The sequence below is a fragment of the Elephas maximus genome, chromosome 7 (genome assembly GCF_024166365.1).
Source record: "Elephas maximus indicus isolate mEleMax1 chromosome 7, mEleMax1 primary haplotype, whole genome shotgun sequence".
Taxonomy (NCBI): domain Eukaryota; kingdom Metazoa; phylum Chordata; class Mammalia; order Proboscidea; family Elephantidae; genus Elephas; species Elephas maximus.
Genome location: NC_064825.1, coordinates 127,845,312 through 127,871,705, shown reverse-complemented (window position 1 = coordinate 127,871,705; position 26,394 = coordinate 127,845,312). Strand labels below are relative to the sequence as shown.

Sequence of the window (26,394 nt, the reverse complement as noted above, 5' to 3'; positions counted from 1 at the left end):
TGGAGGGGCCGTTATACCAGGTTAGGGCTGTAGGTAAATCAGCAGAAAGCAAGAGTAGCAGAGGAAGTAGCCAGGATGGGGCAGACTCAGGCAGGGAGCAAAACAAGCTTGGCTGTTTCACCATGCTAAACCGAGCATGGTGCACGTCTCTGGCAGGTAGAAATAATTTTTTAAATACCTACCATGCTGGATTATCTAAAAAAATCACTGGCCTCCTTGTTTGCCCAGTTGCCGGAGAGATGGTTGTGCTGAATGACCAGGGCTTCAGCACCCTGGGACCCAAGGAATCCAGACACACAGTCTTCTCTTCACAAAGGCCTTTCCCCAGGGCCTCTTAAACTCACCAGCTCCCCCTGAAGATGTAATGCGATTCTGTTTATTTAATAAAATTGTTGTATACACAGCTTCTTGGGAATGCACTTGTTGGGAAGAGCAGCTCTGGGTTGTGTAGAAGTATGTTGGTAAATCACGTAGACAGAGAAAGCTTTGTTGTGCAGGCTTAGGAAACAGAGAAAATATGTACATGTGTATAGAAAGGAGTCCCTGGGTGGTGCAAAAGGTTAGTGCACTAGGCTGCTAACTGAAAGGCTGGAGATTTGAGTCCACCCAGAGGTACCTCAGGAGAAAGGCCTGGCAATCCACTTTGGAAAAATCAGCCACTGAAAACCCCATGATGTGGAGTTCTTCTCGGATACTTATGGGGTTGCTGTGAGTCGGAATAGATTCAATGGCACCGGGTTTGGTTTTCGACATATATATACATGGAAACCCTGGTGGCGTAGTGGTTAAGAGCTACGGCTGGTAACAAAAAGGTCAGCAGTTCGAACCCACCAGGCACTCCTTGGAAACCGTGTGGGGCAGTTCTACTCTGTCTTATACAATCGCCATGAGTTGGAATTGACTCGATGGCAATGGGTTTATACACATATATATGAAAAAAACTGTCGCTGTTGAGTCAATTCCAACTTGTGGTGACCCTTTAAGACAGAGTAGAACTGCCTCATAGGGTTTCCAAGGAGCGGTTGGTGACTTTGAACTGCCGACCTCTTGGTTAGCAGCCAAGCCCTTAACCACTGCACCACCAGGGGTCCATACACATACACACACACACATACACACACACACAAGCAAGTTGGACACATTGTGTCTTTGGCCCCCAGAGGGAGGGCAGGGTGGTGGTTGTGGGTATATGCGTTATTATGTATTAGATCACTGTACAGGCACTGAAGTTTGCATTCAACCTGTGTGTGTTGTGTGTGTGTGTGTGTGTGTATGTATCACGGGGGTGGTATAAGCTATGATAATGATGGTGTTTGTTTTGGAGTATAGGTACCTCCCCTAAGAGCAAACAATGTGCAGTGGGGTTGGTGGTGGGAGGCGGCAGTGTGTGTGTATGTGTGTGTCCCGAGAAGGTGTTGGTATGTATGTGTCCCAGGCCTGTGTCTGTGCGTGTGTTTCCCCACTGGCTGTGTACGCTGTGCTGTTTCTCTCTTCCTGACTATAACTTGTCCTACAGGCTCCCAGTAGGTGGGCATGTTGGGAATGATGTGTGGAGCTGGGGGAGCCTTGGTTCTTTTGAAAAACATACCAGCGCACAGCCTGCTCCGGGAGCTGTAGCTTAGTTGGAGGAACTGGCCCACGTTCCTCCTTTAGTTCTCTGTCTTGATCCATTTGGTGAGCAGGGCCAGGCAGGCCCCTGATAGGTGAGGCGCAACTGCCCAAAGGGTGTGATGTGGCCTAGGAGTGGGCCCAGCGTTACCCCTCCCAGCACTGAAGTGGCCCTCCAGCCTGGAGACCCTTTGCCTCACACAGCTGTTAAGAAGGCACTTATCCTAGAATCTCAAAACCAGGGCCAGAGGGGCTCAGATGTAGTCTACCCCACTCCTCCTCACAGAAGAGGGACTGGGGCTCAGAGAGGATAAGCCGCTGTGATGGAGGTCACACAGCACTTTGCTGCTGGCCTGTGTTTTCTGACAACCAACTTAGTGCACTCTGCGTCTGGATGACTCTTCTCCACTGGGTGAGTGGGTGGGGGTGGGGATTCCTTGTGTGCAGAAGCTTCAGGTGTGAGAGCTGATGCCTGTCACTGGATTGCTGAGTGCCTGTGTGTGTCAGTGTGTCACTGAGCGTGAGTGTGCCTGTGAGACGGTTACTGGTGTGAGCGTGTCCCCATCTTTCTCTAGCCTCAGTAGCATGCGGGGGGAAGGCCTGGGGGAGTCAAGAAGCCTGGCAGCTGGTCTTAGCCCTGCCCTGATTCTCCCTGTGACCTTGGGTGCTCTCTCCCCTCCCCTGGGCCTCAGTTTCCTGAAATGTAGCATGAGGGTTGGAGTGATGTGAGTCTGGGCCTCGCAGCCCCATCACACCGTCTGACTCTGAGGGTGAGACACCTACTCCAGGAGCAGCCCTGTCTCCATCTCCGCCCAAGCCAATACAGAGCTAGGCCCCAAGACCTGGGCCTGCCCGGTGTCTTATGTCAGGGCCCAGGGCAGGCTTGGGGACCTCAAACCCATCACTCTCCTCTGGGCCCTTATCCTTGGCACCCTTACTAACAGTCCTGCTCTTTTCTTTCTCTCTGCCTTGCCCCTTTTCTGAACTGTGCTGGCCTGCAGAGGAGCACCCCATGGAAGGTGAGTGACGTTCTGGGTCACTGGGGTAGCCGACCTCTCGTCGTGGGGGTCCTATGTGAGGGGGTGCTGTTGGTTACCTAAGCTCCCCCTCCCCACCCATGTTTAGGGCCCCTCTGGAAGGATGTCTGATTTCCTGTCTTGGCTACCTTGGCCCCACCTCTTGCCCATTCCCTATTTCCAGGTTTAGAGGGAAAAACTGCCAGGCCAAGGGCAGGCCCTGATGCTGGCTAGTGTCTGTAGCTCCAGTCTGCTGTTGGCCTTCCTTCTTCCTTGAGGGAAAGGAAAGGGGATGTTAGGGAAGAGGCAGGCAGTGGGGTGGAGGGGGAGGGACTGACAGGATTCTCAAGTGCCCAGAGTGAGTGGGTCCATAGCGTTCTGCCCAGCCCAGCGTAGGAAGCTCAGACAGGCAACGCTGTCAGGGAGGGGAGATGGTTGGTGGGTGGTGGAGCTGCCCCCCAGATACCTGGGTTGGGTAGAATCCACTCTGATGTCTGGGTGCAGGAGGCCTGGGGTCTGCTGTGGGGTGCAGGTGGGCGGGGTACACTGAGTGCAGGTAGAGGGGGTTCCATCCCTGGGTCAGGGGTTGTGGGTGGGGTGAACCTCGGCACCAGGGACTCCCCTGCTTCTCTGCTCCAACAGGCACTTCCTGCAGGTCCATTCCTGTCCCAGTGTGCCAGGTGTTAGGGGTGGCCTGCTTCTTCCTCAGCCAGAGGCTCAGGGCAGGAGCGAGGAACACGCTTCTCTTTGGGGTCTCTTCGTCCACTCTCCCTGTCTTCTGTTCCATTTGCCTTTTCTCTCTCTCTGATTTCTGTCGTTACCTCTTTTTCTCTGGGGCTCAAGACTGGACCTCTTGCTTTGTCTCAGTCCGTTCCCAGGCCCTGTCTGGGTTTCCATCGTCTCTGACCCTTTCCCTCTAGCTGTGACTGTACCTCTGCTACTTTTCCTTCTCCTGTGGGGAAGTTAGATCAGGATGGGGTGGCTCAGGCCCGCTCTTCTGAGGCTTCTGGGCTGGCCTGAGGAGAGCCCCCACAGCCACCAAGAGAAGGCACAAGGAGAACGTGAGATGGGACCCCAGTCACCAAGCCTGCCCCCTTGTATATTCTGGAAAAGCAGGAGTGGAAGGAACCCAGGTGGGGCCTCAGCTCAGAGCTCCAGGTCTGGCTTGCCATCCCTGTCCCTGTCCTGGGAGGTGTAGAGGAGAGTACCGAGGAGACAGAGGTCCCCAGGAAAGAAGGAAGGGGAGGGGCCTTGGCCTGAGTGGACAGGGGTCTGTTTTTCCCTGTGGTGTCCACAGGGTCCACAGTGTGACTGGTCTGTCTCCTTGGGTGCCTCTTCTCCTGGGGTGTCCCCGTGTGTGTTTGTATTCGCCTGTGTCTGTGTGCACACGTGTTCATATGACGTTGCTAGTCTGTTGCGTATCCATGTGTCTTTGTGCATGTCTGCAGATCTGTGCTTGTGTATGTGTGACACAGTTTTGTTCCTGTGTGTGTGCGTGGATGTGTCGTGCATGACGCTATTGTGTCTGCTTTGATGTGGCCCCACCCCTCGGTGGGAGTGTCTGCCTGTGGCTTTGTGTGTGCATCTGTGTTTGCATCTGTGTCTCGGTGACTACCTCTCTGTGTGTGTTAGAGACGGAGAGTCTGCATCTGGGTGGACACAACCTTCTGAGGGCTGGAGATAAGATTTAGTGCTGATGTGACTTTTACTTGCTCTTGATGTCATGTCTTCTCCGGAACAAAGGGAGAGATGGAGGAAGAGAAAGAGGAAAAAGGTTTGGGGGGGAGAGTTTGGAAGGAGGAAGGAGGGACCAGAGACAGGAGTAAGGAGGGGGGTGAGTAAAGGGGTGGGGAGGGGAAGGACACAAGGGGGGCAGAAGGGAGAGAAGCAGGGATGGAGACAGGGAGGCAGGAGGCAGAGGAGGCTGAGAGGAGGGAGCAGGAGGGCTGGGGGGCCCCCCCCACAGTGACCTGGAGACAGGAGGGGAGAGAAGAGGGGTAATTTTTTACCAAGCCTGTAGGCTAGACGGGGATAAGAACGGAAGCTGGGCTTTGGGGACAAGTGGGGAATGAGACCTGTGGACCCCACCTAGCCATTTCTTTGGGGTGGCATGGTGGTCTGCTGGTTTAGATATGGCGCTGAACGTGTGTGTCAGTAGCTGTGCAGGGGTGTATATCTGAGGCTGTATGTGTGTGTGTGTGAGAGAGAGAACTTGTGTGTGTGTGTATGAGTGTGTGAGTGAGAGCTTTGTGTGAGTTTGTGTGTGAGAGCTTGTGTGAGTGTGTGAGAAAGTGTGAATGTGTGTGAACGTGTGAGAGCTTGTGAGTGTGAGTGCTTGTGTGAGTGTGTGTGAGAGCTTGTGTGAGTGTGTGAGAGCTTGGGTGAGTGTGTGAGAGCTTGTGTGAGTGTGTGTGAGAGCTTGTGTGACTGCTTGTGTGAGAGTTTGTGAGTGTGTGTGAGGGCTTGTGTGAGTATGTGTGACAGCTTGCGTGACTGCATGTGTGAGAGTTTGTGAGTGTGTGTGAAAGCTTGTGTGTATGTGAGAGTTTGTGAGTGTGTGAGAGCTTGTGTGAGAGTTTGTGAGTGCGTGTGAGAGCTTGTGTGAGTGTGTGTGTCTCTCTGTAACATGTCTGTGTGCCTCTCGGTCTTGTCCCCCATAACTCTCTTTCCCTCTAGACGCTGGTCCTCTCTGGGACTGTGGGAGAGTGTAAGGGGCTGAAACAACCTGAGGAAGTGGGTTTGGCAGGTGGTGGTGTAACAGGGGTGAGCAGGGCTTTTCTACTTTCTGGACCCTGAAGTCCCCTTTTCAGATCTCTAATGTGTCCTCTGCTGCCCTCACCCCCATACCAGCCCCTGACCCCGTCCTCTTTTTCTGGTGGACTCAGTTCTTTTCCCAGCCTTCCACACTGTGCCTCAGGCTAACTTTCTCCCAGGGACCCAGACATCCTGCTCCCAGCCCCCTGCTGAGCCCACCTCCTTCTGGAGACCCTGGTTTCCCTGCTTGTTTCTCTGCCTAGCCTCTATGGCGGGGAGAGGATCCCCAGAAACAACCAGACAAAGTGCCTTAGGAAAGGACCCTTGGTGCTGCTATCCATCACTGCCGCTCACTTCCTGCTGCCGTGGGCTGAGGGGCTGATGCCACAGGTGGGCCTGGGGAGAGCACCCACACAGGGCTCGAGGGCAGGAGGAGGGAGCAGAGATCTCAGGCTGGGGTGGGGAGATAGGCTTTCTGGAGTGGACCCCCTGGCTAGGCCAGGGCCATCCATGGGTAGGCAGGAAAGGGAACTGGCTCCCCTTCACCAAGATGGCTGGTGCAGTCATGCCTGAGGGAGCTGAGCAGCTGGTTGCCGTGGTGACGAGGAGAGTGCCGCATGCTAATGAGGCTGTTTGGAGCTGGGCAGTGGAAGGGTCTGGGAGGGCCCGGAGTAGCTCTCCCCTAGCAGCAGCACAGGTCTGAGGAGGAACTGGGTAGGTTCAAGGGGCACCAGTATCTGGGCTTGGGGAGGAGCAGAGGCCTGACTTACCAAGGATGGATGCTGAGGGCAAGTGTGTTTCTGGTAGGCGAAGTTGGATGTGGGCTTAGGGCTGGGGCCTGTTCCTGGATTTAAGAGGCCTGCGAGAAGATGCTGGGAGTTTTTGGGGGAAGAGCCCAGGGCAGGGAGTGTTCAGTGCAAAGAATAAGACTCAATCCAAATGCCTGCATCCCTCACCTGTTCTACAGGTAAAGCCTTTGTCTTCTCGAGAGCTGGTCTGTCTTCAGGCTGCCCTGAGCAGCTGTGGCTCCCTCAACTACTCTCAGACCTGGAGGTGGGGAGAAAGCAGTGCTGCCCAGAGAACTGGGGGAGAAGAGGGCAGCCTGGGCCGTCTGTCCATGTCTTCCACGGGGTCCGGGCCTTTGGCCCCAGCCATGCCTTCCTGGCCTCCTAGCTGCCCTTCCTCCCGTAACCTAGGCCGACTGGCCCTCAGCTTCGTCCCAGAGACACTTGTGGCTCTTTAACCTCGATACTTCCGTCCTGGCCTCAGCTCTCCCTAGGGCTGCCATCTCCTTGCTGCAGCAACTGGGATAATTTCCAAGGGCTTCAGTGGCAGGGCTGTTCCCTTCCTCAGCCAACTTTCTGGCCAGATGCCACAGGGTAATGGTGGGGTGGGTGCAGGGCTGGTGGTCTCACGGGAGCCCTGGGATCTCAGTTTAGCTGTGGGGTCTGGTGATTCAGCCTCCGGGAGAGAGCATTACTTGGCTGGTACCCTTTGGAGACAGGGCACTGCTTCAGCAGGCCAGGTTCCTTCCAGTAAGACTGAAAGGAGCCCTATATTAGGGCTGACAGGGCTGTCTCAAAGCCCTGATCATCCTGGTTGATAATCCCAGCCTGGTCTCGCTCTCATCTTGGATATAGGGCTGCTGTTTTCCGTTTTTGAAATTCAGCTTTTAGGTCATCTCAGAGAGGTCCTGGCCAGAGAAAGGGGCCTGTAGAGTAATTCATGAGCCAGGAGTTTTGGCCTCTCAGAGAACTGGGCCCCTGGCCCAAGGTCTTCTTTGGCCCTTGCTGTCTGGGAGCCTGACCCTAGTCTCCAGTCCTCCTTTTGGAAGAACCCAAGCCCCTATCTTTGCTCCATGAGGCATTGGTGGTTCACTGGTAGAACTCTTGCTTCCATGTGGGAGACCCGGGTTTGATTCCCAGTCAAGGCACTCATGTGCAGCTACTGCCCATCTGTCAGTGGACGCTTGCATGTTACTATGACGCTGAACGAGTTTCAGCAGAGCTTCCAGACTAAGACAGGTTAGGAAGACAGGCCTGGCAATCTACCAATCTACTTCCAAAAACCAGTGAAAACCCTATGTATGACAATGTCCTGATCCACAACCGATCACAAGGATGCTGCAGGACCGGGCAGTGTTTTTTTCCATCGTGCCTGGGGCCGCCATGAGTCGGAGGCCCACTCGACAGCAGCCAACAACAACGTCTTTGCTCTAGTGTTTCTCTAGATTCCACGTTCTCCTACTGCTTCCTCTCTAACTTTGTCATCTTAAAGCCCAATTTCCTCTTACAGCTTAGGTGTGCAGGATCCCTACTGTCCATACAGAGCTTGTGGGAGGGGTTAGCTGGGAGGGTTAGAGCTGGACAGATGTCTTTCCAAGCCCCCCCTGGGTGGGGGATTCCTTTGAGGCCCAGGTTCCCCATACTGTCCCTCTTCTTTCCCCCTCTCTGCCAGGGTCCTAGGGGTCACGGGCAGCGGGAGGGGGAGTTGGAGGTCTCTTTGCCCGCTCAATCCCACGCTAACAGGACACTCTCTCTCTCTCCAGGTGGCTTTTGATTTTTGTGTCGTGTTTTATTTTCTCCTCCATCTGAATCGTTTTTCTCGTTGACCGTTTTTTTTTCTCTCCGCCTCCCGGAAGAAAAAAAAAAAGAAAAAAAGAAAAAGGAAAAAGCAACTCTCCCAGCCTCATGCTTCTCCTCCTTTTCCTTTTTTTTTGTCCGGCAAGAAGAAAAAAAAAGAAACCAAAATCTCCTCTCCCCCCCGCAGTGACTCCTGCCCAGCCCCCCTCCGGCTCTGCCTGCACTCCTCCCTCTCTCTGGTGCCCCCATCTCTCTCTCTTTCTCTCCCACTCTCTTGCCCTTCACCCTGTCTCGGCATCGGGCCCCTCTCCTCGGCTTCCGGGCTGGGGGCTTCCCCCGATGTCTGTCACAAGTTAAAAAGGGTTTTAAATTGTGGCAGTAAAAGCCTTTTTCTCCCTTCTCTCTGGCTGATTTTGATGACTCGTGTTTTCTTTGTTTCTTTCCCCTTTTCTTTATTTTTTCTTCTTTCTTTCTTTCTCTCCTTCCCCTTTTCCAAGGTCCGGCTCACCTGACGTTAAACAGCGAAGGTATGGTTTGAAGTTTTGGTTTGGTTTGGATTGGATTGGATTGCCCCCCAACCTACGCCTGGATTTTCTGTTCTTCTCCCCAATCCCCTGCCCCTTGGCCTTGCCCCTCCTCCACCTGTCCTACCTCCTTCCTTCCCTCCCCACCCCCTTCCTCTGCCATTTCTTTATTTTCTTTTGGGGGGGTTCGGGTAGGGTGGGGGGGCGTGTCCTTGTCTGTGCTCCCCTCTGCTCCCCTTCCCCGAGCCACCCCATCCGCCCTCATCTCACCTTGGTTTCTGACATCAAGAGATGTTTGAACTCTGCCGTTGTCTCCCGTCACATTTTTTGCGTTTTCCTGGCAGCGTTTCTTCCTTTTTTTAAAAATTTTTCCTGCTGGTGTTTTATTTCCTTCCACTCATTCTGATCATTCTTTCTTTTCTATAAACCTGAGTGAAAAGAGAAAAGCTTAGGCTGGAGAAAGGAGTTTAGGGGGCCCCACCCCCCTAGCCCCTGCACTACAGGGTGCCCCTCTGCCCATAGAGGAACAAAGACAGTTATTGGAGGTGTAGGCTACCTCCTTCCACAGCTGTCCCACCGCATGCCTTCACTTCACCCTTATATCTCATCAGCGTCTTCTAAACCTGTTTGACAGATGAGAACACTGGGGAGAAGAGAGATTAGGGGACTTGACAGTGATGGCACAGTTGCTCACTGGGGGTACGACTGGGATTAGGCATCTAATGTTAGCCGCCCTTCCACTGGTCCCTACTGTCCTTAAAAGTCCTGGTGTGACTTTTCTGGAGACAGAACCCAGGAGTCCTGCCTGTGACCCCGGTACTCTGATCCCACAGCCCTTCTCCGCTGTCACTGTTTCCTTTGGCCTTCTACACCCTTAGGCACTGCTCCCCCACCCAGCTCAGTCCTCTGTCGGTGGTCATCTTACAATGGACAGGCTGGGGTCCTTGGCCCACAGGAAGGAGAGGTCTACAGGACAAGACTAGACAGCTTGTGGGGGGTGGGCTATGCAGAGACACTCACATAGATATGAAATTTGGGGGGATTTAGATCTGGGGAGGTAGGGGTCTGGGATTCTTGCAGGGATGTACAATCATGGCGAGAAACGTGGGGGAAGAGGATGTCCTGAGTGGGGAGTCAGCCATAGAGGCCCTGATTGGGTCACTCACATCCCTCTTGCCGAGTCAATACCCAGTTCTGGGGGTGCTGGTGGGGGGCTGTCCTCTGTAGTGGATGAAGGCCCAAAGGATCCCGGAAAGCCCTTCCACTGGAAAATGCCACAGCTCAGGTGTTATTCTAACTTTAGTTCTGGGGGCTTGGGATTGGGGTTGGAGTAAGAGCCCAGATAGGGACTTTTTTACTCCCTCTCTGAGTCCTCCTCCTCCCGACACCATTCCGTGGCATCTGGCAGTAGGGATGGTGCCTGGAAGCCTGGCTGGAGCTTACAAGTTCAGTGGCAGGGGCGGGTGGAGAGTTCAAGCCTGCTGGAACCCAGACATGTTACTTGTGCCTGCAGGGTGGGAGGGTTGGCGCTGAGGGCTTTGGAGAGGGGGCCTGGTGTTGGTGAGCTGGACGGCAGTGAGTGGGAATGGGAAATAATTCCTGAGAAAGGGCTTCCCCGCAGATGCCATGACACCAGTTTGTCAGGAGCCCCTTGGTGCGTCCAGCCCTTCTCTAGGCACACAGAGGGAGGAAGAACACACAGAAACCCTGGCCTTGGCCCCTGGAAGCCAGTGGTCCCACGTCTGACTGGGGGCAGGGTGGGCAGAGGGGACATAGCGCTCTCAGTGTAGTAACCAAACAAGTGTAACCGGGAGTGTGAGCCGAGGGGACAGGAGAGGAGGAGAGGGGCTTGGGGTGTGAGGTGTTTGGAGGAGGGGTGCCTTGCAGGCTGTTGAGCAAGTTGAAGACCATGAACTCTGACCCTGCAGAAGGCGTGGTGAACAAAAGATGCAAAGGGGTGGAGGATGGGCACCATGGAGGAGGCAGAGGCCAGGAGAAGGCAGAGACATTGGAAGTGGAGCTCAGGACCCTCCAGGCCTGGGGCTGGGCTGTGCCTGTCACAGGGCAGAAGGGGCTCCTGAACCAGAGTGAGGGCCCCTGCCCTGCTGCCCCAGTCCCCCCACCACTGGGCAAAGGGTGGAAGCTAGTGGTTGTGAGTCTCATAGGGTCTGTGGGGCAGATGCTCCTTGGCTTGTCACCTGAGTCCTTCCCCAGAGGTCCCACAGGCAAGTGAGTTCCCCACAAAACCCCTCCTCTCCTGTACCTCCAGGCAGAACTTCCGCCCTGGAGCAGACCTTCCATCACCTCACGGCTGGGGTGGGACTGGCTGGGTAGCCCCTGTGCCTGACTCCCCAATTCTGCTTCTCCAGTAGGGTCCTTACTGTTCTCCGAGGGGGGGGCCGGGAGAGGAGGAGCCGGCGAGGTGCACCAGCCGACAAAAGGTCAGTGACCCAAAGGTCCCCAGAGAGCCCAGCCCTCAGCCCCCTGCAGGCTAACTACACTTTCTGGGGGAAACCGAGACAACAAGGTGTATCCCCTTTGTACCCCCTTTGAGGCCCACGGAACTGAGGGGCTTGAACCCTCAGTGCCACTCTGAAGGCCCCATTCCCAGCCTTGGTGTGAAGGGCCCCAGACTTTCATTTCTTTCCCAGAGCCCCGTTGTCCTGTTGGGCTCTTTCTAGAGCCCAGAGATGCCTTTTTCTGTGGAAGTGGCTCCGACCCATCCCAGAAGGTATCTTTTTTCTCGGTAGAGCGACTAGAGCGACTGGGCAGCAGGGTACCCCCCATTTAATCATCAAATTCTGAAAGCCCGCTAGGTGTCCAGCCCAGGGGGATTCCAATTGGAGCTGTGGGCATTTATGATGCATAGGTATCACGGGAAGCACCTAACTTAACCTTCACAGCGTTTGTGGACTGGGATCATTACCCTCACTTGCAGGCAAGGGAATGGAGACTGGCCCGTGGTCAGCATGCGGAGGGCCTTTCAGCCCATCTCAGGGTTCCAGGTTTCAAGTTCTATCTTCCGTACCAGGCTGCCTCTCTTAACAGAACCTCTTTCCTGAGTTTATGGCCAGTATAACAGCCTCCCAGGGCACTCCAGTTGGGTGCCAAGCACCAGGGCTATTGAGTCCCATCTCCATTCTTCTGTACAGGCTGTTCTGTCTGCCTGGATTTCCGCCAGGCCCTGCCCTCTCCACCAGTAACTTGCTGTCTCTTTCAGCTGACTCTCAAAAAAGCAACTGGGCCGTCCACACTGAGATGCTCCCTGGCCTTCCCTCCGCACTCTGTCTACACTGCCATCCTACCACTCGCCACACTGCGTCGTAACTGTCACTTTACCTGCTTGCCTCCTCACTAGGCAGAGCCCCGAGGCCGGGGATTGGACACTTTCTTTTGTGTATCCCCAGTGTTTTGCACAGAGCCTGGCACAGATGTGGGCGTGTGCTGAGGACATTTATCTCACATGGGTGAATGGTCTCTCTTCTCAAAGGATTCACTGATGTCTTAACAAATCAGCGCAATAAAGCGTGGTACAGGTAGGCAGACAGGTACATGGAAGATGCAGACTTGGTTCAGAGGGTTTGATTTATTTGTTGATCTGGAAGAAGAGGCAGCACCCACAGAGAAAGTTAGGTACCAATATGCGAGCTGTTTATTTGTGGAACAGTACCCTGTCTGTTCTCTTTCTAGATGCCCACAACAACCTGCGAGGTAGGCCTACCATTAGCTCCTTTTGGCAGAGGAGAAAGCCGGGCCTCAGAGACGTTACATCCTGGCCAAGGTCACGAAGCTGGTGGTAGAGCCAGCAGTAGCACCCAGGTCTTCTTTCTCACATCACACTTCCTCTCCAGGGAGCAGTACAAGATGTTACTAGGCAGTAAGTGCCAAACGAGCAGAACAGACAGCTGTAGTGGTTGAGAGTAGGGAGGGGCTCCGGGGGCTGGAGCCGCTTCCCAGAGGAGGGCTTTGAGCTGGGCCTGGAAAGAAGGCAGCTGCTCTCCCTCAGGGTACTTAGAAACCTAGGACCACAACTCCTGTCTAGCCACACTCAGCTTGACTGGGGACAGTTGTGGAGCACCAGGCTCCCCAGTTGTGGGAGGTAAATAAGTGTCAGCTCTTATCCCCCTTCCCATGCCAGGAACTATTAGGAGCTCCAATTGTTCAAGCAGGGAGGCCTGGTGGTACGGTGGTTAAGCGCGGGGCTCCTAACTGTAAGGTCGGGGGTTTGAACCCACCAGCCGTTCCATAGGAGAAAGATGTGGCAGTCTGCTCCCGTAAAGATTACAGCCTAGGAAACCCCATACGGCAGTTCTACTTTGTTCTATAGGGTCGCTATGAGTCTGCAATGGACTCCACGGAACCGGTTCGGGTTTCATTGTTCAAGCGCTACTGCGAGTTGTAGTTCTTTACGCACGCGTGCGCGCGAGACGGGGCAGAGCGCCCCCTGGTGCTCAGATCTGGTTCATGCTCTTCTAAGCATCCTAATAGAATTGCCCTCCCACCCCCGGATCCGTGGGAGTTCTTCTCCTGTCCTTGCTCTCATGCCCGGGTTTTCTTTTTCCCATTTGCTCATCTCTTCTCTGCCCCTCTCTTCAAATTCCAGGCTCCCTTTGGCTGCTCCATGCCTGGCTCCATCTCTGGGCCCACCTCGGCCAGGTGTCTGGCAGCAAAGGGGGTGGGGTACGTGTAGACTCAGGCTCCAGAGTCGTTGGTCTGCCTCCTGTCCTAGTAGACCCGAGGCCGAGCCTGAGGCTGTGAGGAATGGCCTGGTTTCTCACGGCATTGGCAGCCACCATCCAGCCTCAGGCCCGCCCTTCTCCTTTTCTCTCTCCTCTTTTGTTCTGTCCCAATCACTTTTTCACGTGGTTGCCTTATTCTTTTCTTTCTTCTGTCTGACTCTCTCTTTAAGGATATTTTCTTTGACTGCAGTGAAGGTGAGGGAGTGGGAGGGGAGACCTGGCTTCTGGGAGGGACTGTACGTGTCAGGACAAACCCAAGGTCAAACACATTCCTGGTTCTGGTTCTTGAGCCCCCTGGCTCTGCCTGTGCCTGGGCAGCAGGCCTGGTTGCTATGGAAACAGTAAGCACCTCCCACCCCTGGGCCTTGGCTTTCGTTCCCTAGAGGCCCCTGTCCCCCTTTCCTTACTGGCCCTCCTACTGCCACCTGTACCTGTCCCCTCAGGGCTTGCTCCTTTTCTGTGTCCGTACATATTGCTTCCCTCTCAGCCCTGAGCCATTGCTCTCAGTCCTTCCTGAGGGTCTGCTTTCTCCCTCTACCCTGCCTCCCTCCATGTTGCCGTTCACCCCACCTGCCCCTGCTTGATTCCTCTGTCTTCTGGTCCTCCCCACTGGAGCCCTGAGGTGGACAGAGGGAGGGGTTTAGACTGTCCCACAGTTGTCCCCACCAGCTTAGCTGCCCTTTGGCCTCAAGAAGCTGGGCCTCGCCAGCTGCAGTGAACGCCGTGCCAGGCTCTGGGGCAGCAGCTGGTGCCTTGGCATCGGAGGCAGTGGGACAGAGTCTGGGCAGCCTGCCCAGAGGGAGAGAAGCAGGGCTGTGTGAGGGGGTCTGCAGAGTGTCCACCCAGAGGCCTCCCTCCCTGCTTCCAAAAGTTGCCCCTGCTGCTGGGCTGGCTCCCAGTGACCATACACAGCCTGGCCTTGCCTCCTGTTCTTTGTGGGCCCTGGGCCCATCATCAGACCCTGCCCTTACGAGCTCACAGCCCTTCACAGGGACCTGTCACTTGCAGTGTCTGTCCCCAGGACCCAGTGAGGGAGGCGGGGCAAGCTGTGCCACCCGTCATGGGCAGTGTCCAGGCCCTCTAGACCCTTCTGACTCCATCTCTTGTTCTCGTTTCCTCTGCTTGTGCTCCTGCTGGTGATGGGATCGGGCTGACGCTCCAACTTCTCAGTAGCACTGATTCATTCTCCTCTCACATGTCACCCACTCACAGAATGCTGAGAACCCCCAAGTACCTGGGTGCCCTACACACACACTCACAATACTCACACACATGCACACACTCATACATGTAGTCACCCATACTCCCTCTCACCCACTCAAACTCAACACTCACATCCACACTCACACACACACACACATCCACACATACACTCACACGTCCACACTCACTGTCACCCACACACTCATGCTTTCACCCACACACACACTCACATATGTACACATTCACCCACACTCACTCTCACCCACACACTCATGCTCATATCCACATAGTCACACTCTCACACACACATGCACACACTCACCCAGTCACACCCTCACACACATCCACACCCACACTCCTGAGCTAGGCCTGCCCTTGCACCCTCACTCCAGTCACTTGCTGCTCTGCCCTGCCTTCCTGCCTGGCACACATGGTCCCACACCGAGCACTCTGGGCCCTCAGGCCCTCTCTGCTCGGGCCATGTGCACTATCCTTCACAGGTTAGAGCTGGAGGCCAGGGTGGGCATGGTGGCTGGTGGGTGGCCACCATTGTCAGCTCCACCCAGTCCCACCTGGTGCATATTCCTGTCCCTCTATTGCCTTCCCATGTGTCTTACAGCTGCCCTCCCTGTCCAGCTCCCCCACCTGCCCCATTCTCATCTGTAACAAGCCTGCCAGTCCCATTGCGTATGGCATTTGGCGAGGCCCCGTATTGTCCCTGGGTACCAGGAATGGACCTCACCAGAAAGACCGGTGAGAGGTGGGCTGCACTCAGGAGTCCCTCTTGCCTCAGCCATGGGAGCCTCCCAGGGAGGAGTCAGGGAGAGGCTCCCGTTTTCCTGCCACCTCCTTGGTCAAGGGAGTGGCTGATGGGAGACTGTGGGGGGTGGGGGGAGGAGACAGCGGAGACAGCCGCTGCTTTGCCTGGCCCTGTGGCAGCTTAATTGTCAGCTGTCAGCCTGAGAGCCACTTAGCAGCCTTCTGGCTGGGAAACGGACATGGGGGAGTTGGCTTTTCACTGGAAGGACTACAGGGTCCTGAGAGGAGGACAGGCAGGCTGAAGGGGAGGGGGGCCTTCTGCTCAGCCCAGACTGCTGGGCTCCAGGTGCCCGGCTGTGAGGGCAGAGGGGTCTGGTGCGCCCTGCCCCACTCAGCCTTCTCCCGTTTCCCCAAACCATGGCGTCCAGGGAAGGAGGAGTTTGTGGCGACCTTCAAAGGCAATGAGTTCTTCTGCTACGACCTGTCACACAACCCGATCCAGAGCAGCACTGACGAGATCACGCTGGCCTTCCGCACCCTGCAGCGCAACGGGCTGATGCTGCACACGGGCAAGTCGGCCGACTACGTCAACCTGTCCCTCAAGTCTGGCGCTGTCTGGCTGGTCATCAACCTAGGCTCGGGCGCCTTTGAGGCCCTCGTGGAACCCGTCAACGGCAAGTTCAACGACAACGCCTGGCACGACGTCCGGGTCACCCGAAACCTGCGCCAGGTAGGGGGAGCAAGACCAAGGCTGGGGGCCAGCTGTGACTGGAGCAGAATGAGAGGGGGAGGGGCTGCAGGGGGGGACCTGATGTGCAGAGGAGAATGGGGCTGGGGGGGGTGGTCCAGGAGTGGGACAGAAGCATGGCAACCTCAGACCAGCAAGCCAGCTTGGGAGGTGGCTGCAGAGGGTCCATGGTCAGGGGCTGAGGGAAGGGGAAGGCTGAGCTCAGGTTGGTGGGAGTAGCGGTGGTTTCAAGGGTGAGGCTAGGAAATTGGGTGATCTGGTGGGAGAGCGATTCAGGAGATGGGAGGAGTGAGATAGAGCCTGAATGGATGGGCCCTGGGGTGCTGTGCAGTGGAGAGGGAGTAGACTCTGGCTTGGCAGAGCAGGTGTGGGTGTCCCGATACTGGGGCAGAAAGGCACAAGTGAAAGCTGGAGGTGTGTGTGGGGCCGGATGTGCCTTCCTCAGGCCTGGCTGCTCTAGGAGAAGAGGCAGGGACAGGGACAGGGTCAGGGTCAGAGACAGGGTCAGGTGGAGGTGCAGCAGGTGGGAGAGCAGGACAGGAGAGAGTGGGTGGTCCTGCTTCTCTGGGCAGGACGTGCCCTCCTCCTTCCCCTCCCCTTGCCAGAAGCCCAGGCTCTCCCAGCACCCTCGGTTACCTTCCTGGCTTCTGGGCCAGCTCACACGGGTGCTCAGAGGAAGCTGGCCTGGTCGGCCGTGCAGATGGGACTCTTCTCTGCAATGCTGCCACAGCTCTGGCTCCCAGGCTCACCTGCTGCAGAGGTGCAGCTGCTTTGGGCATTGCCCCTGTCCGCTTAGTGTGACCTCTTCACAGCTCTCCAGGCCCAGGGTGGCCACTGCGGGTGAGGCCACCTCTCTGCGGGGCTTTTGCCTAATAGCCCCACAGCCAGGGACAGATTACCCAATGAGCAAGGTACACGTCGGCTTACTTATGCTTCCTTAAAAAAAAAAAATAATAAAATGCTTCCTTACTAATCTGTAATGTACAATTTCACCTGTTTTTCAAAGAGGTGGTGAAACCCCTGTGAAATTGTTCACTACTGACTAGTAAGTAAACACAATTAAGCCCATGTATACCTTGCTTACTGGTTAATCTGCCCCTGCCCATAGCTTGCTTCCACCTCTGAGAGGTTCCTGTCCTAAGCAAGACCCAAGCCAGCCCCTTCTTCCTAAGCAGGAGAGGCTGCTGTGTACCTGTGGTGCCTCCTGGCTCTACCCCCTGACTCCCTCCTCTGCTCCATAGATACTTGGCTCTCAGGTGTGCTGGCTTTTGCCGGTCCTTCTTTCTCTTGGGTCCACTATCTGGTATCTGGAGCAGGGCAGCGACTGCAGCTCCACCTTCACCAGGGACTCTGACCTTCCCTGTCCTTGTAGGCTCCTTCATGGCTGTTTGAAAGCCATCCCCTCACTCCTTGTCTTCTCAGGTGCTTCATGGTTCTAGTTGTGTGGGGGTGAATATTCCCTTGTCTCTCCCTCTTCGTCACCCTCCCCTTCCTCCTATCCAGCAGTTCATTGGTGGTGGCTCAGGATTCTGGCTGACCTCCCTGTCTTCTCACCTGTTCTTACTCAACACCGTGGAGTGATGATCTAATGGGGATTCCTCATTTCGTGCCTCCCCTCGGCTGTGAACACGGTGACGAATCTGCTGCTCCTTTCCCAGCCCACTGTTTCTTGGGCTTCTGCTGATGGACCTATTCTGAGTGCGCCTTGTGATCTGAGTGGGGGGATGCTTGGTGGGGGCACTCCTGCCCAAAGCAGTGCCCTCTCTTCATGTCACATCGTTCCCTTGCCCGCTCAGAGGGCTGGCAGTAGTGTCACTACAGTTGGGGCAAACTCAAGTATGCCATGTACGTTTGTGGTACTTCCAGAGGCCACATCTGTTTTATTGGGGAGGGAGTTGGCTTTTGGTGCTTCTTGCTGTCTTTCCTTCCCCAGGAACAACACTGTCATTTGGTCTTGCGTTTGGCAAAGCATCGCAAGCCCTGAGTCCCTGTCCATGTGTCATTTGGCTAACACATGTATTGTGGATGCAGTGCTGGGTGCCATGGGGGATTCTGAAGACGTGGTCCCTGCCCTCCCAGCACTTAGGCTCTCGAGGAGACAGAGGCGTATGTAAGAGCAAACAGAGCAAAGCCATCCTGGTGCCAACTGAGTATCCACCCGTTGCCGTCAAGCCAGCTTTGACTCATGGCTACCCCATGTGTGTAAGAGTAGAACTGTGCTCCATAGGGTTTTTTTTTTTTAATTTATTTATTGTTGTTGAGAATATACACAGCAAAACATGCACCAGCTCAACAGTTTCTACATGTACAGTTCAGTGACATTGACTACATTCTTTGAGTTGTGCAACCATTCTCATCCTCCTTTTTGAGTTGTTCCTCCCCGTTGCCATAAACTCACTGCTTCCTAAATTTCCTATCTAATCTTTCGAGCTGCTCTTGTCAATCTGATCCCATATAGATAGTTCTTAAAAGAGTGTAATGCTCAAGGCAGACATTTTTTACTAGTTAAGCTAAAGACTGTTGCTTGGTTTTAAGAAGACTTCAGGGAATATTTTTGGCTTAAGGTTTACAGATTATCTTGGGGCAATAGTTTCAGGGGTTCATCCAGCCTCCATGGCTCCAGAAAGTCTAAAGTCCGTGAGAATTTGAAATTCTGTGCTGCACTGCCCCCTTTTGATCAGGATTCTTCTATGGAATCTTTGATCAAAGTGTTCAGTAACGATAGCCAGGTACCATCCAGTTCTTCTGGTCTCATGGCAAAGGAGACCACTGTACGTGGATGCAGTTAGCCACACATTCCATATCCTCCTCCTATTCCTGATTTTCCTTCCTTCTTTGTTGCTCCAGGTAAATAGACACCAATTGTTGTGCCTTGGAGGGCTTCTTGAGAGCTTTTAAGACCCCAGGCACCATGCAACAAACTAGGAGGTAGACCAGAAGCACTAAACACATTATTAGGACAATTAACTGGGATGTCTCATGAAACCATGATCTTAAACCTCCAAACTGCTCCACAGGGTTTTTAATGGCTGATATTTTAGAATAGGTCACCAGGCCTTTCTTCCAAGGTACCTCTGGCTGGACTCAAACCTCCAACCTTTTGGTTAACAGCCTGAGTACCTTAACCATTTGTAGTACCCGGGAAGTGTATGCCCTAAAGATTCTAGGAACTCGAGAAGTACCAGAGGAGGGAAAGGTCTGTGGCTGGGGAAGTGGGAAAAGCCACACAGAGGGGAGGCTGGGTCAGACCAGCCAGCAGCACTGAGTGTGGGTAGTGATGGGTGACAGACTCTTCCCAGAGCTCGCAGAGTCGTGGGCCCAAGGTGGTAACTGATGGAAACCACCTCCCTCTGCTTTGTTCTAGCCAATGGATCACAGCAGAGTCAGGCCAGGTTGACCCAAAAAGCAGATCCCCAGGGTCAAAGACGGTACAGCCCCAGGTCTGTAGCTGAGTGCCTTCTTTACAAGGGGCTTTGATGGGAACTTATTGGGCTCTAGCCTCTGCCAAAAGTGTGAAGGGTAGGATACCGTGTGTTGCAGCCCTCTGGGGTTATGGTGAAGGAGCATGGGTGGCAGGGAGCAGTCAGCCCACAGGGACATGCTCTGTCGTATTGCCCTGGCTCAGGGTCTGGCCTGTGGCCGAGTGCATCCTCCTTAGGCTTCTAGGAGTAATTTATTGAGTTCTCTTGTCTTTAGGGGGGCAGTGGTAGATCTGTGGTAGAATTCTTGCCTTCCACGCGGGAGACCCAGGTTCGATTTTTGGCCAATACACCCCAAGTGCAGCCATCACTTCTGGTCCGTCCCTGGCCAATACACCCCAAGTGCAGCCATCACTTCTGGTCCGTCCCTGGCCAATACACCCCAAGTGCAGCCATCACTTCTGGTCCGTCCCTGGCGGCTTGCACGTTGCTATGATGCTGAACAGGTTTCAGCAGAACTTCTACGCTGAAATGGACTAGGAAGAAAGGTCTGGTGATCTGCTTCTAATGATCGGCCAATGAAAACCCTGTGGATTACAATGGTTCAGTCTACAGCCGATCGTGGGAAGGGAACAGGACCAGGGCAGCCTTTGGCTCTGTTGTGCATGGGGCTACCATGAGCCGGGGGCTGACTCGAAGGCAGCAAATAATAACAAGTTGTCTCTAGAGTAATGGTTCTCAACTAGGGGAGACTGTGCCCTCCAGAGACATTTGGAAATATCCAGAGGCATTTTTGGTTGTCACGACTGGCACTTGCTGCTGGCATCTAGTGGGTAGATGCCAGGGATGCTGCTAAACATCCCATAATGCATAGGACAGCCCCCACAACAAAGAAATTTCCAGTCGAAAGAGCCAATAGTACCGAGGTGGAGAAGCCCTGTTCTAGAGGGGGAGAGTTACCCTCAGGCAGGTTTACACAGTTGACACCCTGGGTGTAGGAAGGTCTTTTCTCACCTGTGGACCCCACTCTGTTTTCCCTAGATGACTAGAAAGGCAGGGAGATGCCTCCTGGGGGAGGGCCTCCCTGTCCTGTCTCTGTAGCCTTCGTGGTGGGTCGAAAGCTCCAAAGGCTGGAGGCAGGCAGGATTTTTCCCTCTTTTCCCCCTGAACTAAGTAATTGGCCTCAGAATCATCAAGAGACTGTAAGAAAATAGCAGTGAAGGCCAGAAACGGCACCTCGCTGTCTCTTCTCCTGCCCTTCCAACCTGGCCCTTGAGGCCACTGTGACCGTCGGAGTCTCTCAGGGGATCTTTGTGGGAATGATAACCTCCGAGGATTCCCTGAGACCTATTTTTAATCCTGGGCCCACTTGCCTCCCCACTGCCTTCTGCCACCATGCAGACAGTGCAGACTCGCTTTATCCTTAGTCAGCACCGAATTGGGAAGACCAGCTGGCTACCAGAGCCTCACTGGGGCTCGCTTCTGCCAGCTCTGATGCTGTCAGCCTGGAGGATGGAGCCCAGCTGCCTGACTGGGTGCTTAGGACCCCTCCCACTGTCCTTCTCAGCCTTTCTTCCTGGCCTATTACCACGTACTGTCTTGGGGATAACTGGGCTCTCCATGCCCATCCATGGGACTTTCTAGCTCCTCCCATTGTTCGCACAGTTCTCCCCTGGAGACCATTCACTCACCTTCCTTTCTGCCTGGTGATATCCCAGAGCTGGGGTTTAAGTCATACAGACTGTGTTCAAATCCTAGCCCTTCCCCTAGCTGTTTGAGTGACTTTGGCCATGTTATATAGCCTCTCTGAGTTTTAGCGTCTCATCTGCAAAGTGACAAGAAGCTTTTAGAAAATTTTAATTGTCATAAATATATATGCGAGGAGTCCCTGAGTGTCATAAATGGTTAAGTGCTCGCCTACTAGCCGAAAGGTGGGTGGTTCGAACCCACCCAGAGGCGCCTGGGAAGACAGGCCTGGTGATCTACTTCTGAAAGGTCACGGCCTTGAAAACCCTATAGAGCGGTTCTACTCTGCACACCTGGGGTCACCATCAGTTGGAATCCACTTGACAGTAACTAACCGCAGCAACAAATATATACGTAACAAAACACTTGCCATCTCAACAGTCTTCACGTGTCCATTCCAGTGACATTAACTTGTGTTCATCATGTTATTCAACCGTCCCCTTTATCCATCTCCACATTTTTCTGCCACCCTTAACAGAAGCTCAGTGTCCCCTATGCATTGAGTCTTCCTTTCCCCCACCTGCCTCTCCCTGGTAACTAATCAACTTTGGTCTCTATACACTTCCCCGTTCCAGATATTTCATATAGGTGGAACCATACAGTATTTGTTCTTTTGTGACTGACTTATTCCACCCAACAACAAGCCTTTTGATGACTACCTGAGGGAACGCCATCAAGCGCTCAGCACTGTGCCTGGCTGGTGTGAGCCCTGCAGGGCTGGCTCTTGCTGCTGTCATTACCAGTAGTATTGTTGGTTGTTAATCCTTCAGGGCCAGCTTAAATGCCAGCTTCTTCAGAAAGCTTCCTTGATCTGTCCCTCTAGCCAGTCTCCCTCTTTTCTCTGTCCTTGGAGCCCTTGGAGATGCTTGCTTTAGACCTAGCACCATTCTGTCTGTGTTGTCAACATTTGTGTTTCTTATTTCTGATTCTACTTGGGAAGCTCCTTGAGGACTTAATAGCAGCAACTATTGAGTGTTTTTAGTTTTCTAGGTTTTCTGGTTCTTTTGGGCTCTTTCTTGGACAGATTGGACTAATGGTCCAATTTGTGAGACTTGAGGCCTGAGGACCTGACAGATCTATTTGATACAAGCACTGAACTACCTTTTGTCCTCCTGGGAAAAAACTCCTGTTTGTCTTCCAAGACCAGAAGAATGCCTCCCCCACTCTCCCTTCTGAATCTCCTCAGGACTCTGCCTGTCTGTTACAGCATTTCTCAGGTGAGCTGTAACGTTTCTCCTCCCCCCGCCACCGCGTTCAAGCACAGGGACCAGGTCTCATTTCTCTTTTTGTATCTCACTTCATTTTTATAATAGTTCTTTGAGGTGAGGTAGGATCTATTAGTCTCATTTTACTGATGAGGAGACAGACTCAGCAGGTTAAAGGACTTGCCTTAGAACTACACAGGGTGGGGACTCTAGAGACAGGGGCAGGAGAAGCTGGCTTATAGCTTAAACCAAAAAAACCAAACCTGTTGCCGTCACGTCGATTCCAACTCATAGCGACCCTATAGGACAGAGTAGAACTGCCCCATAGAGTTTCCAAGGAGCACCTGGAGGATTCAAACTGCTGACCCTTCGGTTAGCAGCCTTAGCTCTTAGCCACTACGCCACCAGGATTTCTGGCTTATAGCTTAGGGAAGAGTAAAGGAACTTGCTCTGTAGCCAGTTCTCCAGAATGTCATCTGGTTGACCAATTAGCTGTTAGGAAGCGGTGGAATTGGAAGTCTGTCTGACTTCAAAGCCACTCCATTTCTCTTCCTCCCTGGGAGGGTCTGGTTAGTGTCATTGATGTAAAATGCTAAGGAGAGGCTATAGTTCATCATGTGGTTTTGTCACTCTTAGAAGTTCCCAATATATTTCATACTACAGAAGTTCCCAAATCTTGAAACCATTTGAATGTTCTGTTTTTTTCTCTGAGTAGACCGGGGCCCCTCTTTTCATTGTCTTGAACTTCTCTTACCCAAGTTCCACAGAGTTTGCCTTTATCCTCCTTTGTTGTATAAACCTCTTTCTCAGCTTTCTTGAGGGGCTGGAGGTCAAGGTGGAAATGGGGTATAGTTTTATCCAAGGTCCTTGACCATGGCAAGTTACCATCTGCTATAATGACTGACTTCTCCCCTGTATAGCTTTAACCTCCTCTATCATCACACGTAGACATTCTCGTGCTCCTAGACTTCAGGAGCTCTCTGGCCATTTCTGTGAGAGCAGAAAAAGCTGCCATTGCTCATTTGGTTAGTCCGAAGCCTTAGCTCACCAGAGCTTGGCACTTGAGGAGGCACAGGCTGCCATGTACCCCTTCTGTGTGTCCCAGGTCTTGAGGAATGGGTTACAGCGGAAGCTCCACTGTAGCACCTGGCACGCTTGGCCTCTCAGGCATGGTCACGGGGATTGGGCCCTGAATCCCCCGTCCCTGGGCATAGAGGGGCCCCGTCTCATCCACTTCAACTCTGTCATTTTCCGAGGAAGCCTGGGTCACTTCGCAAATTAGCAGAAGGCCCAAGCTTTGAACTCACATCTCTTCCAACGCAACCGGTGTGTGTTGTACCTTCAGTGCCCTTTTCCTGCCTTGTTCAACTGGCACAATGATACCAGGCAACTCTTCCCTTCTTGAGTGCAATTGGTTCAGCTGCCTTGGAGCTAATTGTTCTTTGCTCTGACTAGTTGGCTTCTCCATTTCAGGCCAGTCCTACTAGCTAGAAGCGCTGGTCTCTTCCCACCTGTCATCCATCCCCTTGCTCCAGTCACTGTACCTGGGACTAGAGTCTTCTCTTCCTGCCATGTAAACTGCCTCCACATCACTAATAATTAATATTGGTTGTTCAGCACATCTTCTAGCTGCTAAATATTGAATTCTGTTATTTTTAATTATACCAGGCCTTTATTAATTGTCTTACTGAATTAGTGCTGTGCCCACTGGTTATAATAACTTCTAACAAATGGATCTGTCCCCAGAATACCTCTTGTTGTCTCAATCACATTCCTAGGTGTGTACTTTCGTATTTCATGGGCATCAAGCAATAGTGTCCTTTCTTTTCTGATACTTCAAGTGAGGCTGCCTTCATCTCTTTGACATCTCCTCCCCCAAAGAGCAGGGTACTTTTGAAGGTGGTGGTTGCTGCAGCCTTTGGCAATGAGAAGAGGAAATGAGCTTAGAACCACACAGAGGTGGGGGCTTTAGAGATGGGGGTAGGAGAAGCTGGTTTATAGCTCAGGAGGAATAAGAGATTTTAGAGGTAGGTGGGCCTCTGTGTTTCTTTTGCTGGTGTGTGGGGGGTGGGTTTCTGATGCTGGCTGTGGGGTGGAGGCTCAGGGGTCTCTGGGTGTGCCTGGAAGGAGGTTGAGATGTTGGCATAGCCTTGCCAATCCTTGCAGGGGTGGTGGTAGTGGGGCACTTAGTTGCGAGAGGGATGGCTGCCCAAGGAGAATAAAGGACTGGGGGCAGGTAGCACTGTTAGAAGAGCCAGAAGGACTTGTTGGAAAATGTGGGCTCAGAAAAAGGTTGGGCAGGAAGGAGACCTCGTCAACTCTGGGTGGGAGAGTGGGAGGAGGGCCTGGGGTGAGTGGCTATAATGTAAGAGTGAACTCTCTGCCAGCCCACAGACGGCAAGGTTTCTTTTCTCTGTTCCGGTGGCGACTCACTCTCTCCCTTTCTCAAGGAAGAGAAGCAGAATCAAAAGAGAGGAACTTCCCCTCCCCCATCCGCTCCCTGGATCTATTTGCCTCTCCCTATCCTCAGGAAAGCAGACACCCATTTCCCCTCCAATGCTCTTTGGGAACCCTTTCCTGCTGCCTTCCAATAAAACTGCCTCTTATACTTGCCAGTCCTTTGATTTGCTAGTGGTGTTGGCCATTTTCTCCCAGCCTGAGAGCCAACTGGCCTATCGTCAACCAGTTAACCTATTAACCCAACATGGTCACTGATCAGCCAGTTGGCCAGCACCAACTTGCTCTGTAGCCAGTTCTCCGGAAAGGCATCTGGTTGACCAGTTAGCCAACAAACCCATTGGTCCATTCCCTGAGTCAATAGTCCATTCCTTTCTCACACCCCTTGTTCCCTTCCCTTCCTTACCCCCAGCTCTCTAACATTTCAGCTGATAGGACTTACTAATCCTGCATAATTGGGTCTGCTTTTTAACCCCCTGCCTTCCCTCTCTCACCCTCTGTTGGAAAACCCCGTTGCCAACTCTGTGTGTTACTAACACGCTTATAACCCAGGGGGCCAAGGGATGGGGCAGGGACAGGTGGGGAAAGGTATGAGTGAAAAACCGAACTAACCTTTCTGTCTCATCTGCGGAATGTCGGCCATCTTTAAGTCTTTGCTTTCCTGGTCCGGTTCTTTTGTTGTTTCCTTCTCTACTAACAGAGGTTTCTAACTGTTCCCCCTTCTCTACAGACGGGTCTTCCTTCTGGGAGGGAATGGGGGGGAGGAACCCAGAGGAGGGGTGGGGGAGGGCCTGGGAGAAGAAGGGGTTTAATTTTGTGTGTGTGTTTTATTTCTCCCTCCCATTATAATTTAAGTTTTTTTTTTTTTTTTTTTTTTTAAAAAACAAAAAACTTTAGCTGCACCTGAGGTGGGGGGGTCTGAACAAACAACCAAATATCTATGGGTGTATATTTCTCCTCCTTCCTTGAGTTTCACAGTTGGTCATTTTATTTTTCTTTTCTTTTCGTTCTGTTCTTTTGTTGTTGTCTTTGTTGTTTTTATGTTTATTTTTGACCCCCCCCTCCCCTCCCCATATCTCCGGTGAAGCACGCAGGGATTGGACACGCTATGGTAAACAAACTGCATTATCTGGTAGATATCACTCTAATTGTCTTACCGTTTGGTTTGCCGTGGGTTTTTTTAACTGTTCAATTCTCCCTTTTTTGTTTCCTTTCCCTTTTGGTTTTGGTTGTTTCGCTCTTCCAATTTTTTTTTTTTTTTTTTGAGTCCTGGACAATCTTTAAATTTTGCTTCTCTCTCTTTTAATTTTCCTCTTTCCTTTTTCTTTCTTTCCTTTTTTTTTTTTTTTTTGGTCCAAACTCAAATCCAAAAGACAAATGGCAATCAAGGAATTTGGCCTGTCCTGCCCTCATCCCTGATTCCTGAATTCTGATTCCTGGCCAGAGAGATCTGGGACAGGCCTGTGCTCATCGGCTCTGGTCAGGCCAACCCTGTGCCAGGCTGCTTATTTCTCTTGCTTTCTTTTGTTCCTTTTTTCCCCCCTCTCCCTTGTTTTTTCTCTTTGGTTTCTTTTTTTTCTTGGTCTCCTGAAAATCCATGGAAAACACCATCCCATGACATGCTATGCCTCTGC

At 53.0% G+C, this 26,394-nt stretch overlaps 1 protein-coding gene across 4 annotated transcripts in view; it reads left to right on the top strand.

Annotated features, from left to right (window-relative positions):
* Nucleotides 1-26,394, top strand: part of NRXN2 (neurexin 2) — a 117,038-nt gene that overhangs the window by 14,741 nt on the left and 75,903 nt on the right. For 2 of the 4 annotated variants that reach the window (XM_049892372.1, XM_049892380.1), the window contains exons 2-6: nt 2,610-2,627; nt 8,458-8,487; nt 10,857-10,925; nt 15,614-15,915; nt 25,848-25,871. In XM_049892372.1, the coding sequence (XP_049748329.1) occupies nt 2,610-2,627; nt 8,458-8,487; nt 10,857-10,925; nt 15,614-15,915; nt 25,848-25,871 (443 nt within the window). Of the gene's footprint in view, nt 1-2,609; nt 2,628-8,457; nt 8,488-10,853; nt 10,926-15,613; nt 15,916-25,847; nt 25,872-26,394 lie in introns of all 4 variants that reach the window. The other 2 variants (XM_049892373.1, XM_049892381.1) reach the window with 2 other exon arrangements.